A 20,061-nucleotide genomic window follows, 5' to 3' on the forward strand; every position below is an offset into this window, starting at 1 on the left:
AAAGTCATTTCCCCTTGCTTCCCTTCCCTTTGCCCTTTCCTTCGGACCGCTTCTGTGCCTTGCGTGACACTGTCTTCCCTGACTGCCTGTGTTTTTGCTCGTCATTTCTAAATTTAAAAGGACAGAAACAAACTGTTAGTAAGAACAAAAACGTGAATTGTAAACAGTTGTAGTGATGTACGTCTCCGCTAAGTATCTGTTACAAAGACGAGAGGCTAGATAGTACAAATGAGCAAGTTCAAGGGGATTTAACACAGTTTGCTACTAACAGAACAGTTCACCTACGATACCTGCTCATGGTGACCTTGTCACGACATCCTTTACCTCCTTCCCAGTGAGCAGAGCGTGACTTGGTCACGGCCGCCTTACAGCCATTGCAGGGTTGTTGTGTGTAGGGCTGAAACAGGAGAAGTCCCATTCAGTAAGAAATCAATGTAAGGGTCTTAACAAATGGAAGACGTGACATCATTTTTCTAGCGTCACTTAATGAAACATGCTAGCCTGTTCCTTCATCGTTAAAATGTACAGCATTAATGGTAATCACCATAGTTTATAAAAATAGCAATGACATATGACTGCTCAATCAAATTCTCATGTGCTATCGAACTACAACAGTTCTTTGCAGTAGTTAGTGTAATTGGAGTGTTTTGTTTTAAGTTTACCCGCAGTTAAAACGTTTGTGATGTAGAGCATCCTGTGTGACCTAATACATTACCAAATCTTATTCTGAATCTAAATTTGAGGTCTACTACAGTAAAATTTCTCAGTTAACTGCGGAACAGTTATACAAGTGTAGTGATTGGCTGAATACTATGTTTGGATTCTTTCGTGCCAGTATACAAAAAACAACACTGATGCACAATAAGACAATAGAAAAAAAAGAGAGAAACGAAACAAATTAAAGCTCAGACCCTGGTTGTTCATAGCACGGATAAACCTCTCGACTATAGTCACTAACTATCCGGCAGATAGTGTAGTTTGTTTTCTCAACAGTTATTCCGCAGTGGATTTATCCGGTGGATAGCGTTATCCATCCGTTAAACAACACTGGGTCCAGGTGTTTAGGGACAAAACTCTGGGTTGACACGAACCTGTTCTCTTGAACAGAAGCCGCAAACCATTCTTGTCGCGTACTTCATTTCGTGATCTTCGTGTTCCTCATGGCATAAATCACAAGGGTAACACTTCCCACAACACGGGAACCTAAAACAACGAAACAATGCATGCGGTCGACGAGTCGTACTTTTAATACTGTGGTTGAGTGAAAAACTCTTCTTTGTTGTTGGAAGTCAAACGTTTTATTGGAAAAAGCTGGAACTTTAGAAGTAACCCTTCCTCCAACTTTCATGCTGTACACAGTTCAAATAAATGAATGAAAAAAAGTGATCATTATTATATTTTTGAAATTGTTTTAATTATCTTTGGCTAATGGAATAAAGAGGTATGTTGGCCATTTATGTTCAATCCACGTTTCAGCAGCAAAAGGAGTGAAATAGTTCTAAAGTGGTGAACAACTCAAAGAAAACAAAAAAAGTGAAAGGCAAGGAAATCGCTGATAGTTTAATATCCTTTAATGACCAACAATACATTACCTGAGCCATCTAAAACTCTTCTTGTAATGTTTACAGGTTCCGTTAGCTGGTAATGGCTGTCCTTCTTTTATTCCTGGGCTCCGAATTTGTTTCTTGGGTTTGGAAATAGTGCTAGAATCTTTGTTTTTTCTAAGGGAAGCTAAAGAAAGGTATTTACTTGGATTGGTACGGTTGATTGTCAATTATGTTCACGGTTGTCATTAACAAAAGCTATTTGCATTACAGATAATTGGTTGGTAAAGATCAGATGGGTAACATGTTCAGCATAATATCCTACTATACAGTTATCTTTAAGTATAATTATGGTACTTTTTTTTATTTCTTTAGGGCTTTGAGAACCAACCACTATGGGAAACGGACAGAAAATAACCAACTGAAATGTACGCTCCTGAAGGGGTCGATCGGCAGTTATAAGATAGATGATGCTATGGGTTGCCAGGGGCTTCCACTATGACCATGCACCTTTCAGACAGAATCACCGCCCCACAAACAGATACCCATCAACAATGACTATATTATTTTACGTTTTATACTAAGTAACCTGTTGCAGTTTTACTAAGCTGTAACTCCTGGAAGCGAGTTGATTGTATCTGAAATCCAAGTTTTGCATGACAGTGGCTGCACCAGCTCCTGTTAGCTCCATACTGCAAACCCTAGATGCAGAAATTCAAAAAATCATTGTCAGGAGGATTTTTTATTCTTCCAATATAATAAATAGGAAAAAATTCGACAGTGCTGTTTCTTGTTAAGGTATCTAAAAGGTTTTCTGATTCTTACCGTTTAACCACAAACAACATAAGAACTAACAAAATACGGTTGCTGTGCAGATCCTTATAAACCGAAACGTAGTTACCTCTGAGGTGTAAGATTACAAATAAAATGAACTGTCTTGTTGCCTGACTGGAAATATTCTGGCAGTACAGGGGGCATTGTTTTATTCTAGTTTCACTCTGTGGTTATTGACAACGTTTAGTTTGAAGATGTTCCAACTGTTCATTCACTTCACTAAAATTACATGTACCTTTACTGTTGTTTCTTTAGAGCAATGTAGGCAGCCTAACATCAATTCGCTTTCAGGTAGAACCACATCGAAAGGCATACAACTGTATCATCAAAACAGGAACAGTCAAGTACTAAATAAATACAATTTTAATATCCTCTCAAGACAAATGATTCTGTTTTCCCTTGTATCATCTTTTTTCCCTTATTTCCCTCCTCCAGGGAAAAGAATTACATTGCTACATGTAAATCAATAAGTGTGCTGATAATAATTGAAAAATCCAAACAAACTGGCCCCAGTTTTTTACAGGGTGGATAATGCTATCCACTGGATAAATCACCATCTAGTGGATAAGTGTTGGCAAAACAAACTATACTATCCACTGGATTGTGATTTATCCAGTGGATAGTGTTATACAACCTTTGAGCAACTGGGGCCTGCACTGTGCATTGCTTCTATGAACTGCAATTATCAAATTGCTTTAAGTGAACACATTGTTTTGAATCTTGTAACTGTCACTTGACAAAACATGGACCAGTGAGAGTGCTTGTTCTATAAATCTACCTTCTATGTAACTTACCCATCCAAGTCCAAGTATCCCAAAACAGATGAAAACTGATGAATCATTGCTGACCTATAGTTCACAGCAAAAACAGATGCACATCTGGTACACTGTTTACTGACAGGTCTGTAACAGGAAAAAATATTTGTTATTCTGACATCTCCTAGTCTCTCACCCTCTAATAATTATCACATGCAGTCCTCAAACTTGGTTCACAAGAATCAAGATTTCAAAACACAAATGACAAGTTGTAGTTGTATTGCATACATACCCAGACACCGACAGCCGTTGATCAATCCTCTGCCTGCACCTGTTACACTCTAGGGTGAAGACTACTCTGCTTCCTCTTAAGGTGCTCACATTCTCTTCCAAATTTAGTCCCCTAAACTGAATTTCTGTCCCTTTTCTAACAGGGCTTGAGGCAACTGAATCATTGCACTGAGGTTCTGATTGATTTGACTGAGCTGTGTCTTCACTTAAAACACCAAGTTCAGAATTCAAATCCTGTTTGCTTAGAGTTAAAGATGCACCTTCCTTGCAATCTACTTGCTTCAAATTGTTAATTTCTGCCTTGTTTCTATCAATAGTGTCACTGGTAGATGTTTGTGGGGTATCACTGTGTATGCCTTTTAAATTACAACTTTTATGTTCCATATCATTAGACAAACTTTGCACTCTTTTGCCAGTCTCTTTTTCAAATGTCTGACGACTTTCTGATGGTTCATTATTTTGATTTCTTTCCACAAATTTAATGTCAATTTGTTTACAACTAGGGGGACTTTCACAGCCATTGTCTTCTACATGTTCACTGATTGGTCTTCGACCAGTGGCCAAATCCGGTACAATGGTGGAACATGATGTGATGCTTGAAACATATTTGCTTCTCATCTGCGTAATAACAACAAAGAAAGGATAACAGACCATCAAGGGAATGGTTATTCACACTGGCTAGTCTGTTTGTATTCAAATTGCATTAACATATTTGGCCCCAAAGGCTAACACAGTGACAACAACAAACAGGCTAATCCTGCCCTTACTATGACCCAATGCATTGCCCACCTACATTTTCTTTATTAATTTCAGTAGATTTTTGGTACATGTAAGGTGACGAGGAATACCCTTTTTCCACCAAAACCACATTTGTGACAGAAAACTGTATTTATCGACCAGTCTACTTTTATGCCTTTTGGATTTAGGAATACACCATCCACATTTTAAAGGCTCACAAAAATAGCAAAGATCGGGCATTTATTGTGACCTATCAAAAGGATAAAGCAGAGCAATTTCATGAAGTTTAAATACATCTGAGAAGAGCACATCTGAATCCCACCAAATGCAAATTATCCTTTCTAGAAACAGTAACTGGTTTCATCTATTGGCCACACTGCCAGTGAAATGGAGTTTTAACCAATTCCAAAAAGGTTTTACAGTGGATGACAGGAAAATTGCATCTTGATATATCTGATGATTTTCAAGTCTTTGAACAGTGACTCTGTCATTGCCATTTGGTCTAGGACTTTGCCTTGGTAGCCATTTCACTGGCAAAAAAAGCAAGAACCATGGGTTGTTGTGTGCAGGTTTTTCTTGATCTCAGTTCCAGCAATAACCTTGTAATACACTGAGGGGAGTGTTCAATTAAGTCTCATCTCATCTCTCATCTACACTGTGCAAGTATGATGGCAATCATACTTTCATTACCGAACTTCAAATTCCTTGATCACTACTACATACAGAGCTTAGTTGTCCTTACCTCCTTTCCACCATCAACAAAAAGAGATTCTAAGTTTCTGTCAAACCAACGCAGAAATGGGCGAAAATACAGCTTCAAAAGTCCTTGATCATTACTTATTTCCTCTTGATTCAATGCCCATTGTTGGATTTTTTTATTAGCAAATCTTAAATGGATAGAGAAGATTTAGATACGAAATTAGTTCTGCATCATAGTGCAACTGTAGTTTTTAGTGAGAAATAAATGTCAACAATCTGCAAAATGTAACATTAACATCTACAATTAAGGAGCTTCTGCTCTTTGGTCTCGAGAAGAGCAAAGTTGACTGTAAGAGGAGAAGGATTCCATCGCAAAATACTATCTACATGTAGGCCTTTTAACATTTATTGTCACCTTAGAAGACAGATATTTATTTAGTAATTATAACTTAAGCCATACTGTGGGCTGCATGGAACTGTTAGGCAAAACCAAAATGGTAATTTTTGAAAATTAAGATTGATCATTTCATACTTGATAATGTCTTCAGCAAGGCCTTGTTCTTCAGATAAATATGCATGAAAAATCTAGAGATAAAAGAATCGTTAGTATTGTAACACAGCTTGCACATAGGAATATGTGAATAACTTTTCTGTGCTACCAGTCTTCCAAAAGACTTTTAATTACCTTTTTACTTGAGTAGGTTGACTGTCAGTTAAAAGCGAATTATGTTCTTATCCTAGTAACAAATCTCAGACTTCTGATTAACAAAACTTTCTATAGGATGAAGCAACTAGGAGTATGCTAATGCTCCTGAACTGGATGGAATTCTAGCTGAAACTGGTTTATACTCATGGCAGAGACAAGCGCCATGACAGTTAACTGTCCTGTTCAACAATGACCAGAAAAAATTCCAAATTAAAACAGTTGGCTTCAGTACTGTTGCAGTGTATACACGTGTAAAGAGGGCAAAGTTGTACCTTAATAGGCCATAATTTATTCACATTCTTGGTATTGAACAGGAACAAACTTGCAATGGAGGCTCATGTAGGGAATATCATTCAAGAGATTAATCTTCTTTTGCATTTGAAAAGACTCCCAGTATTAGCCTCAGTTGCAAGCTAGTTCAAGTCCAATACAGAGAATACCCATGTGGCCTGTTCCTTTTATTAAAAACTGGATCATTGGATAATGCATTTCCAGAGTTTTCATTGGCTTAGCCAAAATGGTGTATGGGCCATTGTACCATGCTCTACAAATATGGCAACCATAGACATAATTTTTTTGGGTCATTTCTATTTTAGTTTAGTTTTGGGGGGTGTTTTTAATAAAACAATTGTTCCACTGGTGCTTGTTGGATATAAGATAATTATAGCTTACTCCATGCTACGCGTTTCAGGTTGGCTATTTACCATCTCACATCCAATGCGAGCTCATGGAATAATTGTTAACTAGTCTATGCTATACTCACCTGTAATGGATAATCTTCCGGGAAACTCACTGTAAGATACACTGCTTCAATGCTGAATGACTATAATTGGTTAAAAGAAAGAAGAGCATGTGTATTATTAAGCATATGCACTAATCATCAGCAAATAACTTCATGTGAACCAAGTTTGATTGCATCTTATGTGATGATTTAATCTCCTTTATAAACAAAGTTTCATAGAAATTGGCATCTTTTGAGAATGGAAATGTTGTCCATGCTGGGTGATTTCACAACCCCACGTTGCTATTTTATGTGTTTGTCCATGACTTTTGTTTCACTGAATCTTCAGGGAATGGCCTGTTAGAAATTCTTCACACAGGTCCTGTTAAGATCCTATGGGATCCTGTCTGATTTTAAAGCTTCCAGCACAAGATCCTGTTCGATCCTATACAATTTGTACAGGATCCTTGAAGATTTCAACTGAAGTTGTTGCAAACCATCAATGAGCCCCTGTTGGGGGTAAATTACGACAAGTGACATGGCGTTGAAACGGCGACATGAGAGCTATGAATTGGCGACGAACGAAAGACTACTCCAGCGAAATAGGGAAAGCGACACCAATGGCAAGATAGACCGACAATGAGTTTCGGAACTGAGAATACAGTGATTGTTTTAAACGTCTGATTCGAAGTGAAGATGATTTCCAGAGTTTTAAATGTGTTTCCTCTCTCATGTGCAATGTCGATGGGTCGTGAAACCCAGGCTTTCTTATATACGCTAAAACGCTGAGTATTTTTTCTCACTCTCAGCTGAGTGAGTAGTGCCCTAAAACACCTAAAAACACGCTTAAGGAAAAAGGAAAGAGATCTTTGAAAGTCGGCTTCATATTTTTATTAGTGGGCCACCAGTAAAAGAATATGAAGCTGTATTATCAACTAGGAAAAGAGAGACAGGGGAAAGCTGCCAAGGTCTTCTTGTCTTCAGTAGAAGGTAAGGGTTACACCAAATTCAAAGGAAGATTATAGATAGGAGAGATTATCTGATTGAGGCCGTTGAGATTTTGAGTTAAAGAACGGTTATTTAACATAAACATGGTAAAAATAGTCATAGGTTCGATTGTACTTTAGGTCCAAATTATTACTGACTGGAAAAAGGCTGAAAATAGCAATTCCAACCGTCTAAATTTCAAAATTTCCTGGGGGGGAGCATGCCCCCACATCCCCTAGGAGGTTAGCAACTTCAGTGCTTGAAAGCATGCCCAAGCCCTTAGAAAGGATGCCCCCAATATACCCCCAGCATGCCCCCAGCCCCTTAGAAAATCTTGAAAAATTCAAGTAACTAAGGAATCTTTTCCTTCATTCTGAGTCGAAATGTGATGCTTTAAAAATAACCATAAAGTAACCATTAAACCCACTGACTGGAGAAATGCTGGCTCTGCATAAGAGTTCTTACTGCTGAGAAGTGTTCAAAGCAAGTGCAAAACATTCAAGGAGTAAATTATATCTGAAGAGATACTTAATTATAATTTTATATGTACTTGACTAAAACAGCAAGGAACCTTCAATGCGTGAGAAAGAATAGTTTCAGCGTGACAGCGCAAGATCGAATTTGTTTGCGTGAGACTCATGCTCACTCAGTGCAGGAGACTTGAGAGCACTGTGTCGGTTTTTTTTTTTTTAATAAACAAAGGTATTACAACGTGTTATAGCTTCATTTTAATCGAACAAGGTCAAATTTCCTGACACAATTCCTCTGAGACGAAATTCCGACAGGCAACACATGCGAAATGCCGACATGGCTGGTGGCGAATTTCAGACAAGGGACATGGGTACCCTCTCCTAACATGGCCTCATCAATAAGGGAAGCTGAAGACGAATTACCCTTACCCGGAATTTTGCCCTAAATTTCCAATGTGTGATAAACAAAAAATGATCCCTTCTGGACAATAGGAGACAAAGTAAGAATATGAGGTTCCAAAGCAAGTAAGAGGAGTGAAGTCTCTGGCAACAACATTGATTCGACTATCTGGAAAGTCCTACTTGTACTTAAGGATGTTAGCGCGAAAATTTTCCAACATTGATTTTTTGAGACTTTTACCACTGTAAGATGATGAGTTAATTATGTCAGAAATGTAAAAAAAAATGGGGGGTCACCGACTTCGTTTTGGAGAGAACATGCCCGGAAGAATATCCTAAATCTGAAAAAAAATCGGGCTTTGTTAACGAAAAAGGCCACAGTGTCTATATGCTCAAATATATTGCAATTAGATCTTTGAAATGAAATGTTCTCTGCCAAATATTGTTTAAGTGGACCTACTGAGTGAATTTAGTCAACTGGAGAGGTTCCTTAAAGAACAAGTGCGCATTTAGCGACCAAACTTTCACGCGCCTTACAGCCGCAAGATGACAGGATTCGGTGTCCTGTGGACAGAAATCTTGAATTTTTTTTAACTTCCCATATTGCTTTTTTGTTCATTTTTGGACAATGTGGAGATAATTGTAAACAAAATCTGTTTCTGGAAAGAAAAGTAGGGGTAACTGAACGTCCAAGATCGTTAAATCCAGGCAAAGCTATAGCAATGATCATCTGCCCTATCATTGTTCATTTTGTTACTTAGTGCACGCTCTCATGCATGACGTGGCGTGAATTTGCATGTGCAGTAAGGATGCACAGAAACAATTAGTGCAAACATCCTTAATTTACATGTAGTCTCAAACATGAGAACAATGTAAATCTCACCCAGTCAGGATCCGTAGGTTTGAACTTAACCTTGTAAGAAGTGCTCTCCTTGATTTCACAGTAATCACCTTTAGCTCCAAAACGCCTCTTAAGTTGCTGTATCTCAATTGACCGAAGTCTCTTACATTCAAGATTACAATCCATGAGGCCCATTCCCGTGCCTTTTGCTGACTCATCTGTATTAGGTGGCAACTGAATCCCTTGTCCATTTGCGCCTCTGTTATGTTCCTTTCCATGTTCCTTACTTTGATTTTCCACTTGCAGATTGACTAATTCCATTTGTTTAGTTACCTGTTCAGTATCAGTTACAGACTTGGTGTTCTCTTTGCTTTGACAAGGGATCTGTTTTCTTGAAGTAGACTTACTTGCTTTTTTCAAGACTTCTTTTGCCAGAGGCTTTAAGGTTGCACCATCACCAGAAATTACATGGGAAAAGGGACACCTGCTGCCTCTTAAGCAGCCTTTCTTTTTCTTAAAGAATTTACAAACAATCCCTTGCCGATTTGAAGAATCTTTACCTACTTCCACTCTCTTCTCTTCACCCAGAGTTTCATTGTTTGGTGTTGCTGATAATTTTAAGCTTACTTTTAGTTCATCAGCTTGCTCATGATTACCATCTAATATACCAAACTCCTTTGAAATACTTCCCAGTTTATCGGGTGGCTTCTCTGTATGTAAGAATTGGCACTCATTTCCAAACTTGCAACCCCTTTTGCTTTTGAAGAACCTACAAGTTTTTGCTGTCGGTGACGTTTTGATCACTTTTATATCAGGTTTCTTCTTATCATCAATCATTTTACCAGCCTCTCGTGGAATATTTTCAGAATCATTGGATGCATTTTCTGGATGTAAGAACTGACACTCATTTCCAGACTTGCAACCCTTTTTGCCCTTGAAGAATCGACAAATTTTAGTTTTAGCTTTCGGAGCTGAGTCAGGGGCGTCCGCCATCTTGGACGGACCGGAAGCGAAGGCTTGGAATCTAATAATTCTTAGCGTGTAACTTCACTTCCGGTGAGAATTTGTTGTTTACACGCGAGCGGCTTTGGTGAAATGAATGGGAAAGAGTTATTAGTTATTTGCTTCGTTACCGTAGTACCGCACCTGTCGAGAAAGAATTTTCGTTCCTAGGAAACGAGCCCTGTCCATTTTATGGCCAGAGGCGATTATTTACTGGCGCTGGTCGAATATACGGGAAAATAGTCCCTCCATATTTTTATCGTGACTTCATCCACGCTTTCGTTCTCATCTTCTCGCACAGCAACCTTCTGTTACTATAAAGTCAGGTGATAGGGCAGCTGCCTCTCTGTAAACCACCCGTGACCACATAAAGCGAAGCTACAAGTTGAAATTCTCTTCTAGCGTAATTGTTAGCATAACAAGCAAGGAAGAAGGCTCCTGAAGCAATTTTCCGTGTGGCGTACAGACAGCAACACAGTAAGTTCGCTTGCTCGTTAATTTAATAATCCACTAAAAATCTACGGAGTTTATTAAATGTTGGGGCCCTTCCAGCTTTCAATTTTAGCGTCAGTTCGCTGAGCGTAATGTTTGTGTGTATATAGTACGATACTAGAAGCCATTGAGGCACGGATTTTCTGTCTTGGATGGTGTTTGTTCCGTTTGTCTCAATATTTATTATGTACCCTCATCAAGGAATATCTGATAAGGCACGACCGAATTTACAGTAAAATTGTTCTGAGGGTTTTCAATTGGGTTTTCAGTAACGTTCCCTAATTAAAACATTGAGTTTTTTCCCGTTTCTGTGTTGTTCGGACACATTGCTTATGCAAAGTGAGTTATACAAAGAGGAACTGTTTATTCTTCGCTGTCTCGATGAGAATATTGCTATTGTTTCTAATGGCAAACAGAAAATTAAAAGTTCAAGAGGCGTAATCGGTAAGCGTTAATGAGGTACACTGTAGATGTACTAAAATTGAAGTGATCGGTCAGTGCTAAAACTTCACATGCTCTGCACAGTAGGGAAATATTAACCTTTCAGTATGTTTTTTTTCCTTCAGTTGGAAACAATCTGTTACTGCAAGACCGAATCCACCATGCCGAAACCGAAAACAGTGGTTTGTTATATTTGTGGGAGGGAATTCAGTTCACACTCCATTAACGTTCACGAACGCCAATGTGCCAAAAGGTGGGAGATGACAAAACAGAAGGAACAAGAAGAGGCTAAGCAACAGCCGAAAAGAAAATCTTCATACGAGCCTCGAAAGCGAAGAGTTCTTCCTGACTTGCCCACCTTCGACAGACAGCAAAGTTTAAGCATGGATGACATAAGAGGCTCATTACAGACAGGTCTGTCTGACCAAAGACCCAATACTGTCACCATTAAAGACTTCGAACAGGGACAAAAATTGCTAAAAGAGCGTTCAAAGTCACTGGCCACTACTACTCCATTATTGAGACCAGGGACTGCCACATTATCAGGACACATGTCTCATTCTTCTTGTGAACTTAGCACACAAGAGAGGTTAGAAGTGCAGTCACATTCCTCTACAGAGCAAAACTCATCAGATGAGGAAGACATTGACAAGTGCAGTGAAGCCACATACACTGTATCTAAAGAGACAGATGACAATACTTGTGCGAGACCAGGGAGGGCCAAGTACGCAATGCCTACTTTTCTAAACAGGGATGATTCACCAGAATCATTATCTGGATCATCTGACTCAGGAACTGGGAAGGAAATATCTTCATCTGATGCAAATTTCTCCTTGTCAAACAACCCAAATTTGAAAGTTTGTTATATCTGTGGACGTGAATATGGATCTAAATCCTTGAAAATTCACGAGCCTCAGTGCCTGAAGAAATGGCGCCTTGCCAATCCCAAACGTTCCCGCAGCCCTTGTGGTCGACAAAATGGACTTAGTAAAGCAAGTTCAGTTACTTCCCTAACAAGTCATGATATCTATTCACAAAGCCCTCAGAGAAATACAACCCTTGCTTCCTCACCAGTGCTGAAACAAAGTAAACCTCGCTCTGCATCTTGTGACAATCTCCTTGATAGCAGCATCAACAAGAGGAAACAGTCCAGAGGAAGTCAGCAAGTGTCAAAGATGGTTCTTTGTTATATTTGTGGTAAACAGTTTACCACACACTCTCTGCCAATCCATGAAAAACAATGTCTGAAAAAATGGGAGGCACAGAAAAAGTCAGAAGCTAAAGAGAAGTCACAGAAAGAGAAACAATCAAAGAAAAGAAACTCAATTCACTTGCCTGTCACAATAAAAATTGATCGTGTCGAAGAGAACAATAACAAAGAAATGCTAATGCCACAGAAAAGTGGGAGTTATGGTGACCTACTAACACCAGAGCTGGGAACGTTTCATAATGAAGAAGCCAGTTTGGCAGATGAACCACAAGAAAAGGAAAGCTTTACGCCATGTAAGCCTGCATTGGTTGTTTGTTATCTTTGTGGTCGTGAGTATGGGTCTGCCTCAATTTCAATCCACGAGAAACAATGCCTAAAGAGATGGCACACAAAAGAGGCAAGGAAAGCAAAGGGGACTCCAAAATCAACAGGGAAACAGATGGGGCAGGCACAAAAAACAAGAGCATTTGTTTCATGAATCTTTGCCTTGTTATAACAATACAGTTAAAAGACACTTCTGGTATGTGGACACTGAGTCACCCAGGATGAAATGGGGCTGTCTGATGCTACAGTATCTCTCTGGCTATGTTTTCAAAGTAATCCATAAAAAAAAGAACTACACTATTAATCTGACTTTTTTTTTGTCTGGGACGTGATTTTTGTCTGGTCAGTCAGTGTCACTTGGCAACAACCTAGTAACTAATGGACATAAGAAACTTATTGCTTTTTCTTGAGGTTTTGTTTAACATGAACACTATTGTAACCTCTGATCAGTGGATACGTATTGCTAGGAGACACTGATTAGAATTCCTAGAACAGATAATATTGAATTTACTTGTGTTTGTGCCAATGTTTGGAAGATTTGACTGCTCTACTATTTTTATTTAATTTTAACTACAACAGAAAATGTTTGGATAAATGTTTTGCGAGGCCATATTATTTTTCTCCAGGATTTCAACTATAAACTGAATCATACATTGCAAAAATATTTGTAAGTTTAACTCCTTTAGTTAGCACTTTTTTAACTGTACTTTTGGAGGCATTTTTATTTCACTAGTTTTTATAAACAGTAACATGAACTTCTGTGGTTTAACATGCTTTGTCTAAAAATGTTTCCCTGTGTACACCTTGTTCTTAGATAAGACATACTCCTATGACAACCATGCAATCCTGACTTCCAAATACTCTGAGATAGATGACCAAAATTTACAAAGGCTACTACACATAATTATTACAGCCACAGGGTTTTTGCTACAATGCATGTTGACTTTGTTGAAAAACACAGCATTACCTTTAGCTAATGTCAATAGCCTTAAATTATTTCTTTATTGTAGCTGCTTAAATAATATATTGCTAAATAAAAATATACTGACAGCCACAATAGAAGCTAAACCACCTTTTCTGAAAATGAATGTAACAATTTATGGGCAGAATCATTTTAATAATATTTTTAAATCAGACTTGATAACTTTGACTGTGTATTTTCAGAACTAGGTTTTTCTTATTTAATTTAAGACAAATAATGGAATTTTTTTCCTAAAGGTATTTTGAATTTAAGATATCAATATCTGCTATCTTATTGAAAGTTTGCACAATATTTATTGATAATAACCTATATTGTTAAATGAGATACTTACTGAGTGTGTTGAAATATTGTACAGGTGTGTGAGGACTTTTTATTATTATGAATAAATATGCTGAATTGGCTCGATAGTTTGTCTTGTACTGTTACAGGACTTGTGATTGAAATTCAGCAGTCCTTGCTATTCAAAAGTCTTACTGGACTGGGGTAATAAACCAGTGGTTGCTTTTACATAACAGCTGTCATGGTATCGAGAATCAGCATTTATATCACAAAGCTAAACTTTTTTAATTTGTAAGTCATCTCAAAATAAGTTCAAACTACTTCAATTTTGCTACGTTTTCTTACTGCATTAAATGTCAGGTTCCCTATTCAGTGACCAATAATCCTCTAGTGATATCTTGCAGAGTTCAGCACTTTTTGTGGTACAAAACCATTGGTTTGCATACATATGTCTGTCAAGAGAGTCAAGGTACACCACTGGAACAGATGTCACTCTTGATAAATCCTAGTATGAAGACCTGCCATTTCATGACTAGTGAAGAATTTAATGGCACAAGCTGCTTGAGGGCCACATGCCAACTTGTCATAATCAAGATACATCATTTTTGGCTCAGCAACCCTCACTCAAACTTCTTTTGGTTCTGTCACATCTAAGTACCATTTCAAACCAGCATCGCACTAGGGCGATATGTTCTAGTAGGACTTGATGCAGATTCTTTATTTTCAGTCCTCTTGCACTTGATAACAATAACAACAGGGACCACATCAACAGATATCACAAGTGAAGTGTGTCTATACTGATTGATAGTTGTTTCTCTAAGAGTTCCTGAGAATGCAAAATATGAGCATTAATTTCAATAAATTTGTTAACAAAACAGTGTTATCATCAGAACAAAGCAGTAAGCAATATTATTAAGTATTCTCAATGTCCTTTGAAAGGTTATGATAAGCATCTTCAGACATGTAGGATGAAACAAAAAATTATCAATGAAACATACCAATTGCATCTTTGCTTCTTCAACTTTAACTCTAGCCTGAGAAATATCCTAAAAAAAATTTATGCCAAGTTTTGCCAGTGAGACACATAACAATAAGAATTAGGTACTGAGAGATACACATTGTTGACTGTGCATTCAAACTGGAATTAAGATTCTCTCAATGAGTCATAAGTTAAACACTAACAAGAATGATAATTATCATCTTGTGACTGATTTATGCTGGGTTACAAACACTTTCTAATGAATCAAAATAGCTCTTGTTTCAAAAGCAATACTTACTGGTGGTAGGCTGTGGTAACCTTCTAACTTGCTTTTTATTGGTTTCATCTTTTCCTTGATTAGTCTTACTTCCTGCAAATTCAAATGGATTTTGTTTTGTGAACACAACAAAATGTAACAATCAAATGAACAGAACAAGAATGGCTACTTAAAAGACTGGAGATAGATGGAGTGCAATAACAGATTTTAATAATTTTGGTGAACTTAAAGTTAGGTCAGTGTCAAATTGTTCTTATAATGTAAACCCTGTTGATAGTGCACAATAAAGTAAGTTGAAGTTGAAGTCAAATACAATGGACCAATTTTGATATATTAAATTCAACCTAAAACAATAGACCTCAGAATGAGGCTCTGGGGAGTAACTACAGAGTTTGTGGGGTTGCTGAGGTCTATTGTGTTAGGCTGAATTTCAATACATCACATATATATGGCAAGTTAGATGTCTAGATACATGTAAAACTGGTATCGAAGTATGCATGTATGCATGCGATTTTGATCTGAGAGTCTCTCCTTTTCACCAGTATTCTGTTGAGGAGAGGGAGGTTCCATGGCTTCATGGTTAGTGTGCTCATCTCCGGATTGAGTGGTCTGGGTGCAAGACCTGGCCGGGGACGTTGTGTTGTGTTCTTGGGCAAGACACTTTTGTCTTTACTCTCACAGTGCCTCTCTCCACCCAGGTGTATAAATGGGTACCAGCAAACTTAATGCTGGGGGTAACCCTGCGATGGACTAGCATCCCATCCAGGGAGGAGTAGAATTACTCCTAGTTGCTTCATGCTACAGAAACCGAGATAAGCTCTGGCCTGATGGGCCACTTGGCTTGTATGCAGACTTCACTGTTGAGGAGAGAATTTCATGGATGGACAAAGCTGTGTTACTACATGTACCTCAGCTTTCTTGACAAGGGATCCATGGTAGATTGAAGAATCTAACTGAACTTGACTTTGATATGCCTATTAAAAGTGAGAGGAGAAACTAATTAATGTACTTACATGTATAACACTCTGCAAGGTTCACTTTAGAGAGAATAGAAGGTAAATCATTAACAGTAACAGTAAATGCTGATACTCCAGCTAACAAAAAATTGGTGGCTTATCAATATACCACAATTACTCAAACTATTATTATGAATTGAACCTCAAGTTCCTTGTTGAGTTTTGCATATTCTTTGCACTTCAGTTTCACAAATTCAGTTTCTTGAGAGTTTTTCTTCAGCTGCGGAGTCTGTAAGGCTACTTGATCCTGAAGACCATCAAGGGACCTAGAAATGTACAATCAATCACAATGACATGTATGCAACTTTTACAAAGGAACATGTTAAGTTTCATTTACTGAGGCAGGCAAAACAACAATCTGAAGCTGCATACCTTTGTAAGTCAGAGGCAGTAGTTTTTGCCTTCTTGGTCTTCACCAAGAGTCTGGAAAGAAGTCGTTTCTCTTCTGTGTTCGCATCAATTGCTGCAAACAGGGCTTGGCTTTGTTCTGCAATCCCTAACAAAAGACTGAACACAGGAGAACTTCTAGCAGTAAAGAAAGAGTAGAGTTTATTACCTTCACAATCCTTTATTATTTGCTAATATAAATTTAGCGGCAAAAATTGATAAGGCATACCTTGATATGGAACAATTCTTAGTGCCAAGCAACTGGGCCAGAGATGTAAGGGTTTTCAAGCTCATTCGTCCTGACTGTGACATGCTGGATACTGGTAAACCCACTTGCTCTGTTATCCTACTTAGCCTTTCAACTGATTACACACAAAGCAAATACTATTAATAAACAGTTTCATGTAGTTCCACACCTACTGTGAGTTCTCTCAAACCATGAAAACCTAAAATATAATTTACATGAAACCAAACCGTGGAAATTTTTCTGCTATTCTCAAGAAAAACAGTTGCAGACAACTTGACTATAACTTGTGGCAGACAATCTTTTAACAGACAATCTTCTTGTTCTGCTGGCAAAAATATTTTGGTCACTTGAAGGAAAAAGGAAAAGAATTACTTTAAGCCTATCAGAATATACATAGTATTTATACCATGTATATCAACAACAAATAAGATTGTAAAATTAACAATTACCCTCAGCAGAGTATTCTGCTGTTTTTTGGATGTAATCCTTGGTGATAATTTCAGCATGTTTGTTCTGTTCTAGATTTCTTCTGGCAAGTTGCTCTAGGACGCTCAACGTAAAAGTGTTGATTTCAAACTGAGGGATGGGATCCTCCCCATAAACTAGCTGTAGCCAAGAAAAAACCTGTTTAAAATCAAAACATTTCAGTCAACACGGCATACATAACAAAAAAAATGATATCTTTCTTTGGAATCTCAATAATACATAAAGAATAAGGGAAGGCTTGATGGTCTAATGTACTTTTGGTTATGTCTACTGAAGATTGAGAGTTCAGGGTTCTTCTGAAGAAGGCTGTAATGTCAGGTTCACGGCGACTGTTGAAAGGCTGAATTGTCACTTGCTAGACTACTTGTCACGATGAGACTAGCATGTGTGGGAGATGCTTTACTAATCGAATATAGCCAGAGATCACGGAAAATCAGCTGTGATTGACGGTGATTTAATTGACGATAATTGAACGTAAACTGAAATATAATGCAGTGAATAAACTTATTACTAGATAATAGAGGATTACAAGACGACAAGAGTCATGAAACAATAATAGCAAACATTTCAATCATAACTGCGGTGTGGCAATACTTCCAGTCAAACTTCTCTGTAAAGACACAATTAAAGATCATCAGTGATCCCAAGCAGATACACATACTGCTAACTGTCTTAGTACAATAAATGATAACACTCTAAAATCTTGAAAGCAATAAAATTGCACGATGCAAAAAAAACATGCTTGTGTGAGCGCCACTGAAAGCGATATGGGAATTTACTAGCAAGGAAAGGACTTTAACAGAATTATCAGAGATTCTTGTAGGAAGTTGAGTCTAGGGGGAGTATAAACTATAAAGACCTATCACTAAAACAAGATGAAATAAAAACTTTGAAAACTAGGGCTCTGCCACGTGTTGGACTTAGTAATAATAGTAATAATAATAATAATAATAATAATAATAATAATAATGGCATTTCGGGCAGTATATCCACAGGGTGGCTCTTCGCCTGCCCGATGCTAACTAAATTTACAATTGTAAAAAGGTTAAAAGATATCAAAAAATTTATATCTATATGTCAACGAGATAAAATTGTGTTTTAAGATATGCTAAAACAAATCCCGTAGAGTATTATTAATTAAATTAATTAAAATTAGTACACTAGGCTGTTCTATAAAAACTGAGACTAAAGGTACTTAAGGTTAAAACACGTCCAAACTTGAAACTTACACTAAAAAGCAAGCATAGAAAATAGTTTCTACTTACACATTGGTTCCTGCTTGCACTCTAAATAGTCAAGGGTAGCTTAAAACTTAATTTACTTTAAAACACATACTGTGCACAATAACTGAAACTTGAACTACTGGCGGGAATGTGCCGCGAACACTATCTATATACATCCACGCGTAAAAACTAATGACGTCATTGCTAAGCAACAAATTGGCGAATCAGAAAGAATCAAGATTACTCACTTAATTGGAGAAGCCTTGATATAGTGTTCATTACAAAGGCTAACATTTGAATCATCAGCTTCAATAGCTTGTTATGGTGGTTACAGGACTTTCCAATTTGTTAAATAGCTATAAAGCCCTCCTTTGCAGCTCAACAGTCTCTTTAGAAACTAATACCTTAAGTTTACTTTGCTATGATTATAAACGAACTGTGATCACGGCAATTTCTTTTTGAAGCTGCACTAGGCCAAACTATTTTAGTCACAGGGTCAATTGAGGGGCTACCTAATGTAGTGGTATCCCAAGTCCATAAAAATATAACTCCCAAATGTCCTGAAACTTGTGGAAGACATTCAATCTGCCACCAGCAGTTGATGAAACAAGCTACAATTGCCTTGGAAATAAACCTTGTATTCTGTAGGAACTTACAGAGCATCACAGAAAGTACACTTCCTAAATAAATGATTTTGCAAGTAAACTGCAGATGTTGAATAAATTACTGTTACCAAATTTTACATCCACTTAGCTAGCCAGCTATACATTATGCACTTGTCATTGGTTTGCCCAGGGTTGACCCTTGGAAAACCCCCCTCAGGGAGGGGGATGTCATGTGAATGTTATGCCCTATACCCTAGGGATTTAGTAGGGTTTTGTTTGACTGTGAAAACAAATCCTCAAGGAGTCCCGGGTTAAACCCTGGAACCGCTGGGGATTTGATAAGCCAGTGATAAGTGCATTAGCATTGATCAAAGTGAAATTACGAAAGTTAAAGTTTCCAAAAGTTTGTCTCAAAGGCAACTTAAAGCTCCTTTAGGGTTATCCAGATCAGGATCAGTTATCCAAGATAACCTGGATCATGGTACATGAAAGGAACCGATGAATCCCTTCGGCCTTGTGTGCTGCACCACTTGGGTCACTGATCCGGATCATTCCAAAGGAACACATCCTTACACCCCGGGCATTACACTCTAATGTGTGAAATGACCGTCTAGAAAGTTGTTAGACTTTCTCAAAGGCAATCGCGGTTGTAGGCTAGGCAGACCCGGCGCTCTACTACCTATTAGGCTATACCTGCGCTATTCGTACTCAATTTTTGATCGTCCCACCACAACTAGGTTGGGAGAAGTTATATCACGGGCGTAGATCGAGGGAGTATGGGGTTTGGACGCTTGGATGTTGTTTACACTACGTGTCGCAGCTCGACTAGCAAGACTTGTGGCCAACTCTAGAAAGCTGTCGATTTGATTCGTTTTAATGTTACAGCAAGTCAGCAACTGTTTTCCAACTACCATTTTTGTATCTGTCCAACAAATACACAGTAAATAAACTCACTTGGTTATGTTTTCCTCCACTTTCAGTCGTTTGAAATGCCGCCATATTATCTTCGTATTCTTGAAAATGGCGGGTTTGTAAATATGTCCCATGGTTCCTTTTGTCGCGTCGGATAGAGGACTGGCGCTAAGTCACTGAGTTCCACGACGGCAGCCATGTTCAAGTAGCGGAA

The 20,061-nt window shown here is 38.0% G+C and overlaps 3 protein-coding genes across 3 annotated transcripts; 1 reads left to right on the top strand and 2 right to left on the bottom strand.

The window, feature by feature from the left end:
- Nucleotides 1–10,065, bottom strand: LOC145502905 (uncharacterized). Its single transcript, XM_081482309.1, has 12 exons — nucleotides 9,028–10,065; nucleotides 6,331–6,390; nucleotides 5,394–5,446; nucleotides 4,905–5,049; nucleotides 3,426–4,042; nucleotides 3,173–3,280; nucleotides 2,614–2,695; nucleotides 2,134–2,245; nucleotides 1,593–1,731; nucleotides 1,092–1,203; nucleotides 291–397; nucleotides 1–107 (listed from the first exon to the last, which is right to left on the bottom strand). The coding sequence occupies exons 1-12, from the start codon at nucleotides 9,976–9,978 to the stop codon at nucleotides 5–7; spliced, it is 2,589 nt and encodes an 862-aa protein (XP_081338435.1). The 5' UTR covers nucleotides 9,979–10,065; the 3' UTR covers nucleotides 1–4.
- Nucleotides 10,066–10,071: 6 nt separating this feature from the next.
- LOC145502936 (uncharacterized) lies at nucleotides 10,072–12,746 on the top strand. The gene is made up of 2 exons (XM_081482349.1): nucleotides 10,072–10,464; nucleotides 11,046–12,746. The coding sequence occupies exon 2, from the start codon at nucleotides 11,082–11,084 to the stop codon at nucleotides 12,606–12,608; it is 1,527 nt and encodes a 508-aa protein (XP_081338475.1). The 5' UTR covers nucleotides 10,072–10,464; nucleotides 11,046–11,081; the 3' UTR covers nucleotides 12,609–12,746.
- Nucleotides 12,747–13,880: 1,134 nt separating this feature from the next.
- On the bottom strand, nucleotides 13,881–19,966 carry LOC145502972 (HAUS augmin-like complex subunit 1). The gene is made up of 10 exons (XM_081482395.1): nucleotides 19,890–19,966; nucleotides 17,071–17,245; nucleotides 16,604–16,736; nucleotides 16,360–16,494; nucleotides 16,130–16,253; nucleotides 15,880–15,945; nucleotides 14,993–15,064; nucleotides 14,714–14,761; nucleotides 13,996–14,541; nucleotides 13,881–13,951 (listed from the first exon to the last, which is right to left on the bottom strand). Exons 1-9 carry the CDS (start codon nucleotides 19,932–19,934, stop codon nucleotides 14,491–14,493), a joined length of 849 nt encoding a protein of 282 aa, XP_081338521.1. The 5' UTR covers nucleotides 19,935–19,966; the 3' UTR covers nucleotides 13,881–13,951; nucleotides 13,996–14,490.
- Nucleotides 19,967–20,061: the final 95 nt, after the last annotated feature.

This window comes from Orbicella franksi, chromosome 1 (assembly GCF_964199315.1).
Source record: "Orbicella franksi chromosome 1, jaOrbFran1.1, whole genome shotgun sequence".
NCBI classification, from domain to species: Eukaryota; Metazoa; Cnidaria; class Anthozoa; order Scleractinia; family Merulinidae; genus Orbicella; species Orbicella franksi.